The 13,147-nt window shown below is 44.9% G+C and overlaps 1 protein-coding gene across 1 annotated transcript in view; it reads right to left on the bottom strand.

The window, feature by feature from the left end:
* Positions 1-807, bottom strand: part of LOC134404096 (sodium-coupled monocarboxylate transporter 1-like) — a 31,624-nt gene extending 30,817 nt beyond the window's left edge. Inside the window, exon 1 of the mRNA XM_063134672.1 lies at positions 457-807. Within this exon, the coding sequence (XP_062990742.1) occupies positions 457-807 (351 nt within the window). The remainder of the gene's footprint in view (positions 1-456) is intronic.
* Positions 808-13,147: the final 12,340 nt, after the last annotated feature.

Genomic DNA, 13,147 nt, shown 5'->3' with positions numbered 1-13,147 from the left:
GAAATGCCTTATAAGTTACAATCCATTTTTTGTTGTTGCAAGTTTTAACATCTTTCTTGTCACTAACATGCACACATTTGTACACTCTAACTTCTAAATCAGGTACTTGGGAGGTAAATCAATTGATCACTATGGAAGCGACTTGCAAATGGATCTCATAGTATGGTTTATTTGGTAGTTCTGTTAACTTTTGCTAGACTGACTTAGAGGCGAAAATCTCAGAAAAGCAAAGGCAGAAGAAAAGTGGGGATAACAATCCGGAAAGTAATCATTCATTTGCAAAGACACCTTGCCCTGTTCCCAGACCTCAGAAATCTCTCTGGGTGTGTATGCACTGCAGTTAGTAGGGAGACAAAGCCGGTGTCATGAACGTGAAGCCAAGTGTTTAACCTGAAAGCAACCCCGGGAGATCAGCCTAGCCAGAGAAGGCTGGCTGGGTAGGTCCCTCCTACCTACCTCGTAGGTGCTGGTAATGCCCAGGCGGTAGAAGACGGGCAGGAAGATCTCGGCGCTCAGGATGACCACCAGGGCGTAGGTGACGGCGAAGACGCTGAACCTGGCGCCGAAGCGGTAGACTTCCGACGGGGTCCCCAGCACCGTCACGGCCGACATGAAGCTGGCCGTCAGGGACAGCGCCACGGGCACCGCGGTCATGCTGCGGCCTCCCATCAAGAAGTCCTTGGAGGTATTCTGGCCGCCGCCCGCGAAGGCGTAATACACGCCGATGACCGCGGAGATGAGCAGCATGCCCCCGAAGACCACGTAGTCCCAGGTGCCGAACCCCACGTGGACTGTACAAGCGCTCATGGCTCCGCTCGTCCAAAGCCCCGACGGAGCGTCGCGGCCTCCCTGAGCGGTCCCGACAGCTGCTGCCGCCGCTGCGACCAGGCGGCTTCTCGGAGAGCGAGCGCTGCCCCGGCTCCGCTGTGCAGCTATACGACGTCGCTTTGCTGGGCTCGCCCTCACGCGCGCCTTGCCCTCGGCGGCTGCCCAGGTGCCGAAGGAGCAGCCAGTGCGGCGCGCGCCTTCCAAGGTCTTCCGCGGGCAGACCCTCAGCCCGCGAGCGTCGGGCACGTGCTCTTCTCCCGGGTGAAACACTTCAGCCTCGCGCGCAGTTCCCCGGATCGCGCGCGCGCTACTTTCTTCTCTCCGCGCGGCTCCTTCCGTGCGCCTGTAAGGCCCGCCGGCGCCTCACGCAGCCTCACTTAGCCCTCGCGCCTTTCGCCTGGCGAAGCGCGGTGCCCTATGCAGCTGCCCTCTCGCTCGTCAGCCGCTTTCTTTTCCTTTATCCGCTCTTACCTTGGTCGCTGCTTGCCGCCCTCGCCGCTTCTGCTCCCCCTCTCCCTCCTCTCTACTTTTCTTCCTCGTCAGTTCGGTGCCCCTTTCCTGCGTCCCTCGCCTCTCCTGGGCGCTGCTGCTCTTGGAGCGAACGCCGCTGTCCACCCGCGCTGGCGCTTCTTCCCTCACAGAGCGACCGGAGAATGCCCTTTTCCGCGTCCTGACCCAACAGGAATGAATGAAGCCTGCCCTGCTACCTGAAAGGTGGCTGGATTTAAGCCACGAGGAACAGCTCCCTGCCCTCTGCGGTCGAGAAGGAAGTGGCCAAGTTCCTCCCTGTTCCCGGTTTCAGCACCACACCTCCGACGCACCAAGGGACCCGGGAGGGCGGGGAAGCAGCCCTAAAATTAGAAGAGAAGAAGAAAGAGCAAGGGGACAGGAGCAGGCAGAAGAAACATCATAGCCTGCTCCTGTTGGACTGACTCTCTCTCTCTTCCCCTCCTCCCTCCTGAGCTCCTGTTCCTTGTGTGTCATGTCTTTATTAGACTGTAAGCTTGAGGGCAGGGACTGTCTTTTTTGCTAAGTGTAAGCCGCTCCGAGAGCCTTTTTTGGCTGAGGAGCGGGGTATAAAGATGATAAATAAATAAATAAATAAAATAGGCCCGGCTAGGCTTTGGCATTTGGCAATAGGGAGTAAAAGCAGCCAGCGCTGTCTCCATCCCACCTGCAGGACAACCAGTGGAGGCTGGTGGCTCCAATGTCAGTGGGGCTGTAAAGGAGCTATTCAAGGTGCTGAACCCTAGCCCCCAAATGGGTTCGTCACCTTGGATAGCTCCTTTAGAGTTCTAACTGAAACCCAGAGCAGATTCACAATCCCACTGATATCAGAGGCACCAGCTTCCACTGAGTCCAACAACGTTAAAGGAAGTGAAAGTCATGCCTGGAGTAAGAGTGTTTACTCAGATGCTGGATTAATTCCAAGGGAAGTCATTGCCCTCATAATATGGTGCCTTTTCATTATCCAAAACCCATTGGTCCTTCTAAGCTAGGGCTTAGTTTGAGCCCAGGTGGCTGAGGGCCCATGCCTGAAATCACTTCACAACATGATGTCATGAAAACTGAGCCTCAACCCACAAAGGCAAGGTGTGCCTACACTCAACCACGGCCTTGATGACCTCTTGCAAACAATTTTTGGTTCTTTCAAATGATTGATGCAAAGATGGTATCTGATTTCAGTGCATGTTCACTCATGTTTTTAAAAATCCCATGTTGCAAATCACTTCCTCCAAACACATCCTGGATCCATGAATTATTATTATTATTTATTTATTTATTTATTACATTTTTATACCGCCCAATAGCCGAAGCTCTCTGGGCAGTTCACAAAAATTAAAACCATGAAGAACATAATAAAACAACCAACAATCTAAAAACACAAATACAAAATACAGTATAAAAAGCACAACCAGGATAAAACCACACAGCAGAAATTGATATAAGATTAAAATACAAGATTAAAACAGTAAAATTTAAGTGTAAGTTAAAATTAGGTGTTAAAATACCGAGAGAATAAAAAGGTCTTCAGCTGGCGATGAAAGGAGTACAGTGTCGGCGCCAGGCGGACCTCTCTGGGAAGCTCATTCCACAGCTGGGGTGCCACAGCACAGGAAGCCCTCCTCCTAGTAGCCACCTGCCTAACTTCCTTTGGCAGGGGCTCACGGAGAAGGACCCCTGTGGATGATCTTAAGGTCTGGGCAGGTACATATGGGAGGAGGCATTCCTTCAAATAACCTGGCCCCAAACTGTTTAGGGCTTTGAATGTTAGTACCAGCACTTTGAATCAGGCCCAGACCTGGACTGGCAGCCAATGAAGTTGTAAAAGGACTGGCGTAATGTGGTCTCGCTGGCCAGTCCCTGTTAGTAAATGTGCTGCCCTCTTTTGTACCAGTTGAAGTTTCTGGACCATTTTCAAAGGCAGCCCCACGTATAACGCATTGCAGTAATCCAAACGAGAGGTTATCAGAGCATGGATAACTGTAGCTAGGCTATCTCTGTCCAGATAAGGGCGTAGTTGGTATACCAACCTAAGCTGATAAAAGGTAATCTTTACCACTGAGTTTACCTGTGCCTCAAGTGACAGTTCTGGATCCAAGAGCACCCCCAAACTACGGACCCGATCCTTTAGGGAGAGTGCAACCCTGTCCAGGACAGGGCAAACATCACCTCGCTGGACAGATGAACCACCCACTAACAGTACCTCTGTCTTGTCTGGATCTCCCCTGCTTTCCTGGAAGTACTTAGAATATTTATGGACAATCTGTAATATTGTAACCATCAAGCCAGTGTCTAAAAAGCTTGGCAGTACCATTGCCAATGGAGGCTGGTGGCTCCAGTGTCAATGAGGTGGTGAATCTGCTCCAGGTTTCAGTCGGAACTCTAAGGAGCTAACCAAGATGCTTCCAACTGGTTCTGAAACCTGGAGTGGATTCACCACCTCACTGACATTGGAGCCACAAGCCTCCACTGGTCGGACTGGAGATGGGAAGATGACAGCACTGGTCACTTCTACTCCCCAATTGCCAAATGCCAAAGCCTACCTGGGTCTATTTTAGGGCTGCTTCCCTGACTTCCTGGGTCCCCAGCCTCCACTGAACAGTACCTTTTAGCATGTTCTGTATAAATAGGACTACAGAATTGGAAGGGACCTCAGTTCTGCCTCTCCTTTTCATCAAATCCAGGTGACGCAGTGGCTGTACTGAATCAGTGCCTGAGCACAGTAATGGACTGGATGAGGGCTAATAAACTGAGACTCAATCCAGGCAAGATGCAGGTACTGTTAGTGGGTGGTTCACCTGTCCGGCTAGGTGATGTTCTGGATGGGGTTGCACTCCCCCTAAAGGATCGGGTTCATAGTTTGGGGGTGCTCTTGGGTCCAGAACTGTCACTTGAGGTACAGGTGAACTCAGTGGCAAAGAGCACCTTTTATCAGCTTAGGCTGATATACCAACTGCACCCTTATCTGGACAGAGATAGCCTAGCTATGGTTACCCATTCTCTCATAACTTCTCGTTTGGATTACTGCAATGCATTGTACGTAGGGCTGCCTTTGAAAATGGCCCAGAAACTTCAACTGGTACAAAACAGGGCAGCACGTTTACTAACAGGGACTGGCCAATGACACCACATTATGCCAGTCCTTTTCCAGCTTCACTGGCTGCCAGTCCAGGTCTGGGCCCGATTCAAAGTACTGGTATTAACATTTAAAGCTCTAAACGGCTTAGGACCAGGTATCTGAAGGAACACCTCCTCCCATATGCACCTGCCCAGACCCTAAAGTCATCCTCAAGTGGTCCTTCTCCATGAGCCCCTGCCAAAGGAAGTAAGGCAGGTGGCTACCAGAAGAAGAACCTTCTCTGCTGTGGCACCCCGACTCGGAATGAGCTCCCTAAGGGGTTTGACTGGCACCTACACTATATTCTTTCAGAAGCCAGGTGAAGACCTTTGTATTCTCTAGGCATTTTAAGTCTATAAATTTAATTTTAACTTTGCTGTTTTAAATTGGTATTTTAAATTTGTATTTCTGCACTGCTGCTCGATTTTATTCTGGTTGTGCTTTTATATTGCATTTTATATCATGTTTTTATACTGTTTGTTTTATACTTTGAATGGTTTTAATTTTTGTGAACCCCCAGGGAGCTTCAGCTATTGGGTGGTATAAAAATGCAATAAATAAATAAATAAATTTCATCTAGTCCAACCCTGTTAATGCAGGAAATCTCCTGATGGGTGGCCATCCAGCTTCTGCTTAAAAATCTCTAACAAAGGAGAGCTTTCTACCTTTCAAGACAGTCTGTTCTGTTGTGCAACAGTTCCTACCATCATGAAGTTGTTTCTAATGTTTAGCCCCAAACCCCTTTCTTGCAACAGGGTCCTCTTGGTCTGAATAGTCTGGAACAATAGAAAACATTTTCCTCTCTACATAGATTATTAGATGAGGGACCTGTATGTGCACACTGGTTAATCCAGTTAGTTATGCTTTCTTGCACAATGGTATCATTGTTATGAGGCATAAGCTAAACTATGTGGGATCCATCACTACCTTACACCACCTTGAAGGTGTAACACTTTGCATCTTGAGCAATTCCACTGAAGTTGATTTGTATGTGGAGGCTGAGGATGTGCAGAAAGGTAAGACTAGATTTTGATTCTGTTTCAAAGGATGATATATCAGCAGCAGGCAGATTTCTCACTGTATGTTAACTAGATTAATATTAATATTTCTGATTTATGAAGGTCTAGTTTTTATCTTATTTTAGAAATCAAGATCATTCCATTAAATTAACACAGTTAAGAACATAAGCCCCATACTGGATCAGCCCAAGGGTCCATCTAGTTGTCCACCACAATCCCAAAATCTCTTTCTTGATCAGTCTCTGCTAGATCAGATTCAGTCAGCTTATACATGAAGTTGGGGAAGTTTGCCCCAATGTGTTTCACTTTACATTTGCTTACATTGAACCACATTAGCCATTTTGATGCCCATAGAATCGTAGAATCATAGAATAGCAGAGTTGGAAGGGGCCTACAAGACCATCAAGTCCAACCCCCTGCTCAATGCAGGAATCCACCCTAAAGTATCCCTGACAGATGGTTGTCCAGCTTCCTCTTGAATGCCTCTAGTGTGGGAGAGCCCACCATTCTCCCAGTTTAGAGAGATACTTTTGGAGCTCCTCACAATCCCTTTTCGTTTTAGCCACCATAAATAATTTGGTGTCATCAGCAAAGTTAGTTACTTCACTGCTCGCTCCTAATTCCAGATCATTTATAAACAAGTTTAAAAGCATTAGCCCTCGTGTACAGTAATTTAGAACACAATCCTATGGGTTATGCCCTCAATGATCATAAGCTTCCAAACTCACAGGCTGATGGTTATCCTACACACAGCGGTAGGAGTGGCAGAGGTGATCTTCACCACCCCATCCTCCCAACCTACATTGCTCGCTAGACAGGTTTTTTTGCCCAACTAGCTAGGGCATTTCAGAGGGGCCTCTCCAGTCTCCTCCCCTCCTTACCCAACTAACTGAAACACCCCTCTTACCTCTCTCAGAGGTCACTTTCCCAACCTTAGAGGGTAGCCAGCGTGGTTCTTCTTGCCCTGGTTGTGAGGAGTTGAGGGATGAGGGGGTGGCATCTCCAATTCCAAACTATCCTATGGGGGAATCCAAAGCTGTCTAGAGGCTATAAGATTACTCCCTTAGAGTATTGAGACATTTTATCTCTTTGTCATGACTGGAACACATATTTATCCAATCTATGTGGTAGCCTGAAGTCACTCATTACTACAACACTTTCTACTTTGGATTCCTCCCTGATTTCATTCTCCATCTAAAAATTACCCTGAGCATTTGAGTCAGGAGAATAATATCATATCCCCAGTACTACATTAATTTTGGAGTATAATGTTGTCACCTATAGAGATTCTGTGCAGAAATCTACCCCTTTTAAGGTTTCTATTTTGTTTAATATTATGTCCTCTTTGATGTACAGAGTGACATCATATCAGCGCGCACTTCCTGTCTTCCTGTGGAGTTTGTATCCAGAGATATCGCTTGTCGTACGGGTTGTGGGGTGGGTAAAAAGCGGCCCCCGCACACCATGTGCTGGGTCCAGACAACATCGGAACCCATGCTGCTGGTCCTAGGTCCAGCATGTGTAGGGTGGAGAAAAGATAATATAATGGGGCTATTGTCCTTTTCCAGATACCCCTGGCATGTTCATTTTTCAGCCGGCCCTTTGGCTAGGATGTTCTATTATATGCTCATGGCCCTTTTTTTAATCCTTTGACTTTTATCTTATAATCCTGTGCAGAGAGTTGTCTTTGTTTTAACCTTGTTATACAGTGCTTAGATTAGAATTTGTTATTAGTAGTAGTAGTTGCAAATTGGTGTTGTTGTATTGTTTTAATAAAAAGCTTTCACTAACAATACACTAACAACATACAGCAAAAGATAAAAGCCTCACGAATATAGTCCATAAATTGGCTATGAATAATTATGTTTTTCAGAATTGAAATACCCACATACTCAACTTTCTCTCTATCATAATGTCAATTTTTCTGAAGTTATGCTTATATAGTGTTTGGTACATCCCACCCTAAGAATATATATGCATGAGCAAGAACTCTTATCATTGGGTTTTGGGAAGAAAAGAGCCAAAATGTTACATTTAGTTCAGCACATGTACTCCTCAATCCTTAATGGTGACAGACCAATTAATTACGCCCATTTGAACTTTATCCTTTTGGAAATAGAAGCTGTTTTCCAGCATTTATACACCCATATCCTAATGTGACTGTCTGTCATAATGTCATATTTTCTAACGTTGTGCTTTTGGGACATCCCAACCTAAGAACATACCTGCTTTTGCAGGCTGACTGCAAAAGGCTGCTTAGGTTCTGGGAAAGAAAGAGCCAACATATTACATTTAGTTCAGCCCATGCCTTCCTTAATGGCGAAAGACCAATTAGTTACACATATTTGAACTTTATCCTTTTGGCAATAAAAGCTGTACTCTTGTTTGTTTAAAGTTTTTAATTTTACAAAAACAGATTTACGATTCAACCAATTTGCTAACCTCGGGTTAATGTAAGCAAAAGAACTGACAAATGTTCACCAGGAAGCCAGTTAGAGGCAATAGTTCTCAGCACAAGATTGTTCATGCTTTATTTGTCATTGATGGTCTTTTGTCTTGCCATCCCTTGATGTCAAGTCAAGTCTCTGCTTGTTCTTTAATAAGGAACTATCCCCTTTGTGATTAATCTGAATAGAAACAGGTGAAAGTAGACCCTTGCATCAGGAACATAGATCTTCATATTTTTCAATACAGTCTTCTTTCAACACTTAATATGTATCTCTTTTATCAAACTTGACCTCTTTCTGCCATTTCTTTCTAACTCTGAACTGGATAAGTTTTATTATCTACTTTGCTACCTGTAACAAAAGTCAGGGTCCACCTGACGTCCTTGCAAGGTAGGCTCCTGGACCAAATGTCCTAGACTCCCAGGCAACCCGCCTCCATAGCCCTGTCCACAACCGGGACGAGCCAGATGTTCCGAGAATAAAGCACAAACATACATTAGGGACCAAATCAGGTTTATTAACACCACTAAGACTAACATGTAAGGTCTTGGTCAGTAAAAGCTAAGAGGAAGGGAAAAGGGATGGTTGGGGAAGGAAGTGAGGGAAAAGAAGTGAGGAAAGAGATTGAGGGGGAAAAGGCTACCCCAATAAAACCATCAGTCATTCCACCATCCAGCTGCAGCGGCGGCTGACCTTGTCCACAATACCCCAACACATTAAAACATAAGAAAAATCTAACTAACTCCGAGCAGCCCTCTTTGATTGCCCGGACCTGATCTTCTGCTTGACATGCATGTCCTCCAGCAAAGAAGATGGAGACTCCCCAACACTGGACACTTCATCCCTTTTTGGCCACCTGGCTCCATGATCCACGCCAACCAACCGATGCCCTTCCCAGGCTTCTGGCAACCCCTCCCAACAGGAGCGAGACCCCCATCTTGGCAACATTCTTTCCCACAGCTGAAACGAGCTGACTTCTAAACACCCCTGATAACCCCCAGGTGCTACAGTTGGAGTGGAAGTGCCAGGCGAAGATGACCTTGGCAGGTGCTCCCAGCTCCTTCCCTCCCACCCAAGCCTGGAACAGCGAAACTTGAAGCACAATGAAATACACATTCTGGTAGACACAAAAAGCAACATTAAATCAGAACAGAACAGAAACCATTTCAGATCCCTTGTTCTCCACACTACCCACTTTACTTCCTGTTAGTTTTTATATATGAAATGAAACAGTGGCATTCTTAATTTATGGGAAGGCAGATTTCAGTTGAACATCAGGAAAAAACCCTTCTAACACTCAGGGAAGTCAGACAGTGGCTGGGTTCACACAACACACTAAACCTCCATAGGTTATCGTGTTGTCTGAATGCAGCACGTTCACTGCAGAGTGGATTAATGTGTTCTCTGAATGCAGGATGGTTTGTTAACCATGCAGTGTGGTTTATTTTTCTCAAATGAGCCACCTTGAGAGCCCATAGTTTGTTGTTGGGTTATTCAGGGTGGTTAACAAGCCACCCTGCAGAAAAGGTGCTGTGTTCAGACAACATAATAACCCATGTTTCAACAATGTGTATTGGTGGGTTAACATGTTGTGTGAACAAATTGCATACAGATGTGGTCAGCTCTCCATAACTGGAAGTATTCAAGCAGAAACTGTCTGTCTGGGATGCTTTAAACCGGATTCTTGCAATGAGCAGGAGGTTGGACTTGATGGCCTAAATCAGGTGTGGGCAGAAGGTACATTTCCCAGTGTTTTTGACTTCAACTCCCAGTGGCCATTGGTCAGGATTACTGGTAGTTGAAATCCAAAACATAGAACTACTTTCTGCCAACTCCAGGCCCCTTCCAACTCTATGATTCTATGCATTCATATCTGAAAAAGGAAGACCTTACAGCAGGGGTGGGCAACTTGTGGTCCTCCAGATGTGTTGGCATACAACTCCTATCAGCTATAACCAGCACAGCCAATGGAAAGGGATGGTGGGAGATGTAGGCCACTTTTGCCTTGGAATTTTATTCTATTGATGGCTCATATATTCGGCTTCACTGCAGGATCTGGAAAGCCCAAGTGGCTTAATGGCCCTGCTCAGAAAATATCTTTTCAAAGAATTGGAGGTGATACTATAATCATAGGCTATGGCAGACACATTCATATTCATTGCCCTAGCAAAGTCTCTGGTTAAACTATTTCCCCACTTTTTACTAGCACTTTTAAGTTCTACCCAGGAAAGACGAAAACTACTCCTCAGGAGACTGACTTCGGCAATTGCACTAGGTATGTAAAGATTTTGATGTGCTTGCTATTGGATAACAACTGGGACTTCAAGAATATGTCTTATTTAAAAACAAACAATGCAAATATGGTGTTTCTTTGGACTGTCTGCAATCCCCTATTCAGTACTAGAATGAAACCTATTTTAAAGCAAAAGGAGTTTTCTCCTTCATTTAAATAGTTAGCTATAAGATTTAAGGTGGTATCAGCAAGGGAGATCTGGTGCGCTCCACAGATGTATTTACCTGTACACTGACTATCCTCTCCCCAAGTTATACCTACTGGGTGGGAACAGGATTGCTCCTAAATTTCCTTTCACTAGTGGAGGCATCATTCCCCAAACTGGTACCCTCCAGGTGTTTTAGACTTCAACTTCCATCATGTCCAGCCACCATGGCCAGTGGTCAAGAATGCAGGGAGTTGAAGTCCCAAATATCTCAAGGGCACGAGGTTCAGGAATCCTGATATGAAGGCTCTAAGCTGGAGTAGCACCATTGCATTGTTAGTACCTACTGCTAGTGAATCCTTACACCATCAGCACAAAGGGAGTGGGGGGTGGTAGTAATACGATGAGGAAGAAGGGGAAGTTAGTCAGAATCGCATGCTCACATGTCGACAACACCATGAAGTAATGTCTGGAAATGCCATAGTTAAGATTCCCATTGAAGTAAATGAAAAGTACAAAATGATTGCCCTCACCTCCTTCCATTCACCCCCAGGCATAGAGAGGACAGGATTCTAGCTAAATGTATAACAAAGCATGACAAACCACAATGGGTGCAAGCCCCAGTCACAGAATAAAATCATTGCTGTGTGTTGATTGGTACTTTTCCTGCATGGCTAATGTGTACATGTTTGTGTTGCTACATTAGTTTTTGTTTCTAGAGCGATTGTTCTACTGTTGACTCCACTGCGGTTAACCGTGGAATAGCATGCACCTGACCTAGTGGGTTATTAGGATTGCACCAGCCACCTTCTCTCTCTGCATGTAATTCTACATCTAGATTTCCATAGATATAGCCCTCTGACACCTGCTGTTTAGTGTATTTAGATATACATACTTAGAAAGAACAGTTCAGCTAACTTAATGGAATTTAATTTTAAATCAGCATGGTTAGAATCACAGAGCTCTCTACTTTTACTAGCTCTGATTCAGTGCCAGTAGTGTTACATTCCTATTTCAGTGCATGTGTGTGTTGTGGTGTAATTATATTTATGTTCTTCATAGTTAGGTGAGATATGTTCGGTGCTAGTAAGAAAACCAAATAAAATGAAAAAAGAAGGAAATATTCAGCTAGTGGCACAATGAACAAAATAATCTGTAATATTACTTTTGGACTCTTTTTGGCTTTTTTTCCTGCTAAATTACATGGGTATAGAAAAAAACTACTGCTGCTAACTGCCTGTCAACAAATGTTTATTAAATAACAATAAATACATTATTAAGCTATTCAATCTGCACACACACATCCCGGCAATTTTACAAACACAAACATGTTTTACAATCAATATAGTTCAACGGCATCAAATGAAAGATAAAAAAACAGTGCAAAAACAGTTAACTGGGAAGACCCACTGAACTCAATAGGACTGACAGTAGCCTCACTTCTGAATAGGCATGCATAGGATTGTCCTGTAAAATTGTTAATAGGCCTCAAAAAATAAAGAGACTTTCAGATGGCACTGATGTGATTGACTTTCTTTGGAATGAAAAGCATGGGCCCGCTGAGGTGCTTCCAAAAATGATCTTGGAGTACAGGCAACGATTATCTTAGTGCACAAATGAGAATGAGGTATCTTGGTCTCAAGTTGTAGTGGGCTTTGAAGGTAGGCATCTGTATATTTGAACTGTGCCTGGAAATGAAAAAAACATATCTAGCTCCCTGCAAAACATGGAGCATTTCTGTTCAGCATTCCAAACACATCATTCCATTCATTTCCCCAGGTTTTCCATTTCTTCCACAAGTCAGTCAATTTGCCGTGCATGCTTAATCCTCATTGGCCTGATTTGTCTTTTGTCTCCATTTTGTGTTTTGCGGGGAGGTGGGATAGACACTGTGTGTTTTTTGTTGGTCCTCTTAAGGCTTTCTTCCTGAAGGTGTGTGCGTGCGTGTGTCCTATCTGCAAATGTTGAAGATACCTTGAGTCTGCTGATAAGCTCTTTTGTGGGTGGATGGTATGATTTTGACCCCAGCTCCATGAGAATTCTCAAATTTATTAGAAGGAAAGAGGAATATATACACACAAAGTTTATAACTTTTTGAAAATCACATTCTTTCCCGCCTTCCAAATGTTATCCTTTTAACAATCGTGTGCAGTAGGTTAATCTCCAGCCGCTTACATTCTCATTCCACCCCACCCACTCCGTTCTTTAAAGAAACCGAGAGTGGTGATTCTGGAAGGGCAGGGCGAGCGAGAATCATTAGGACACAGTCCTATGCCTGCTGAGACGGGGGAAAAGGCCTACAATTCCCAGCATCCCTCTGGCCAGCAATGCTGGCTGGGACATGCTAGGACTTTTTTCTGTCTAAGCAGGCATACGATTGAGCCCTTAAACTATGTATATTTAAAAAGTAATAAAGCATGCAAATACGGCTGCATATTTAGCAGAAAGTAAGTCTCACCGAACGTGAAGTACAAAACTAAAACTAATCTGTTATATGCTGCAACAATTAGCTTTCTCGTTCGTACTCTTTTGTCGGATTCAGTTTCGGTTCCCGCCTCGCTTTTTGTTTTGGCTCATAAGCAAATTAGTTCGCTTCTATTTGATTCCACCGCGCGCGCAGCTACACGCCCTTGAAAGAGAGAATATATCCTTTTCCTGTAACTGCAACATGAGACGCCTTTATTATTCCTCTTCCTATGCATAGCCAGCTCCTGACTTCCGTTTTACATCTCACGTGACAGTCGCATCCCAGCATTCTTCAGCCAAAATGGCAGCCTCCAGCTGAGAGAGTCA

The sequence above is a fragment of the Elgaria multicarinata genome, chromosome 9 (genome assembly GCF_023053635.1).
Source record: "Elgaria multicarinata webbii isolate HBS135686 ecotype San Diego chromosome 9, rElgMul1.1.pri, whole genome shotgun sequence".
NCBI classification, from domain to species: Eukaryota; Metazoa; Chordata; class Lepidosauria; order Squamata; family Anguidae; genus Elgaria; species Elgaria multicarinata.
Note: the sequence above shows the minus strand (reverse complement) of the source record. Positions and strands in the feature narration are given on the sequence as shown.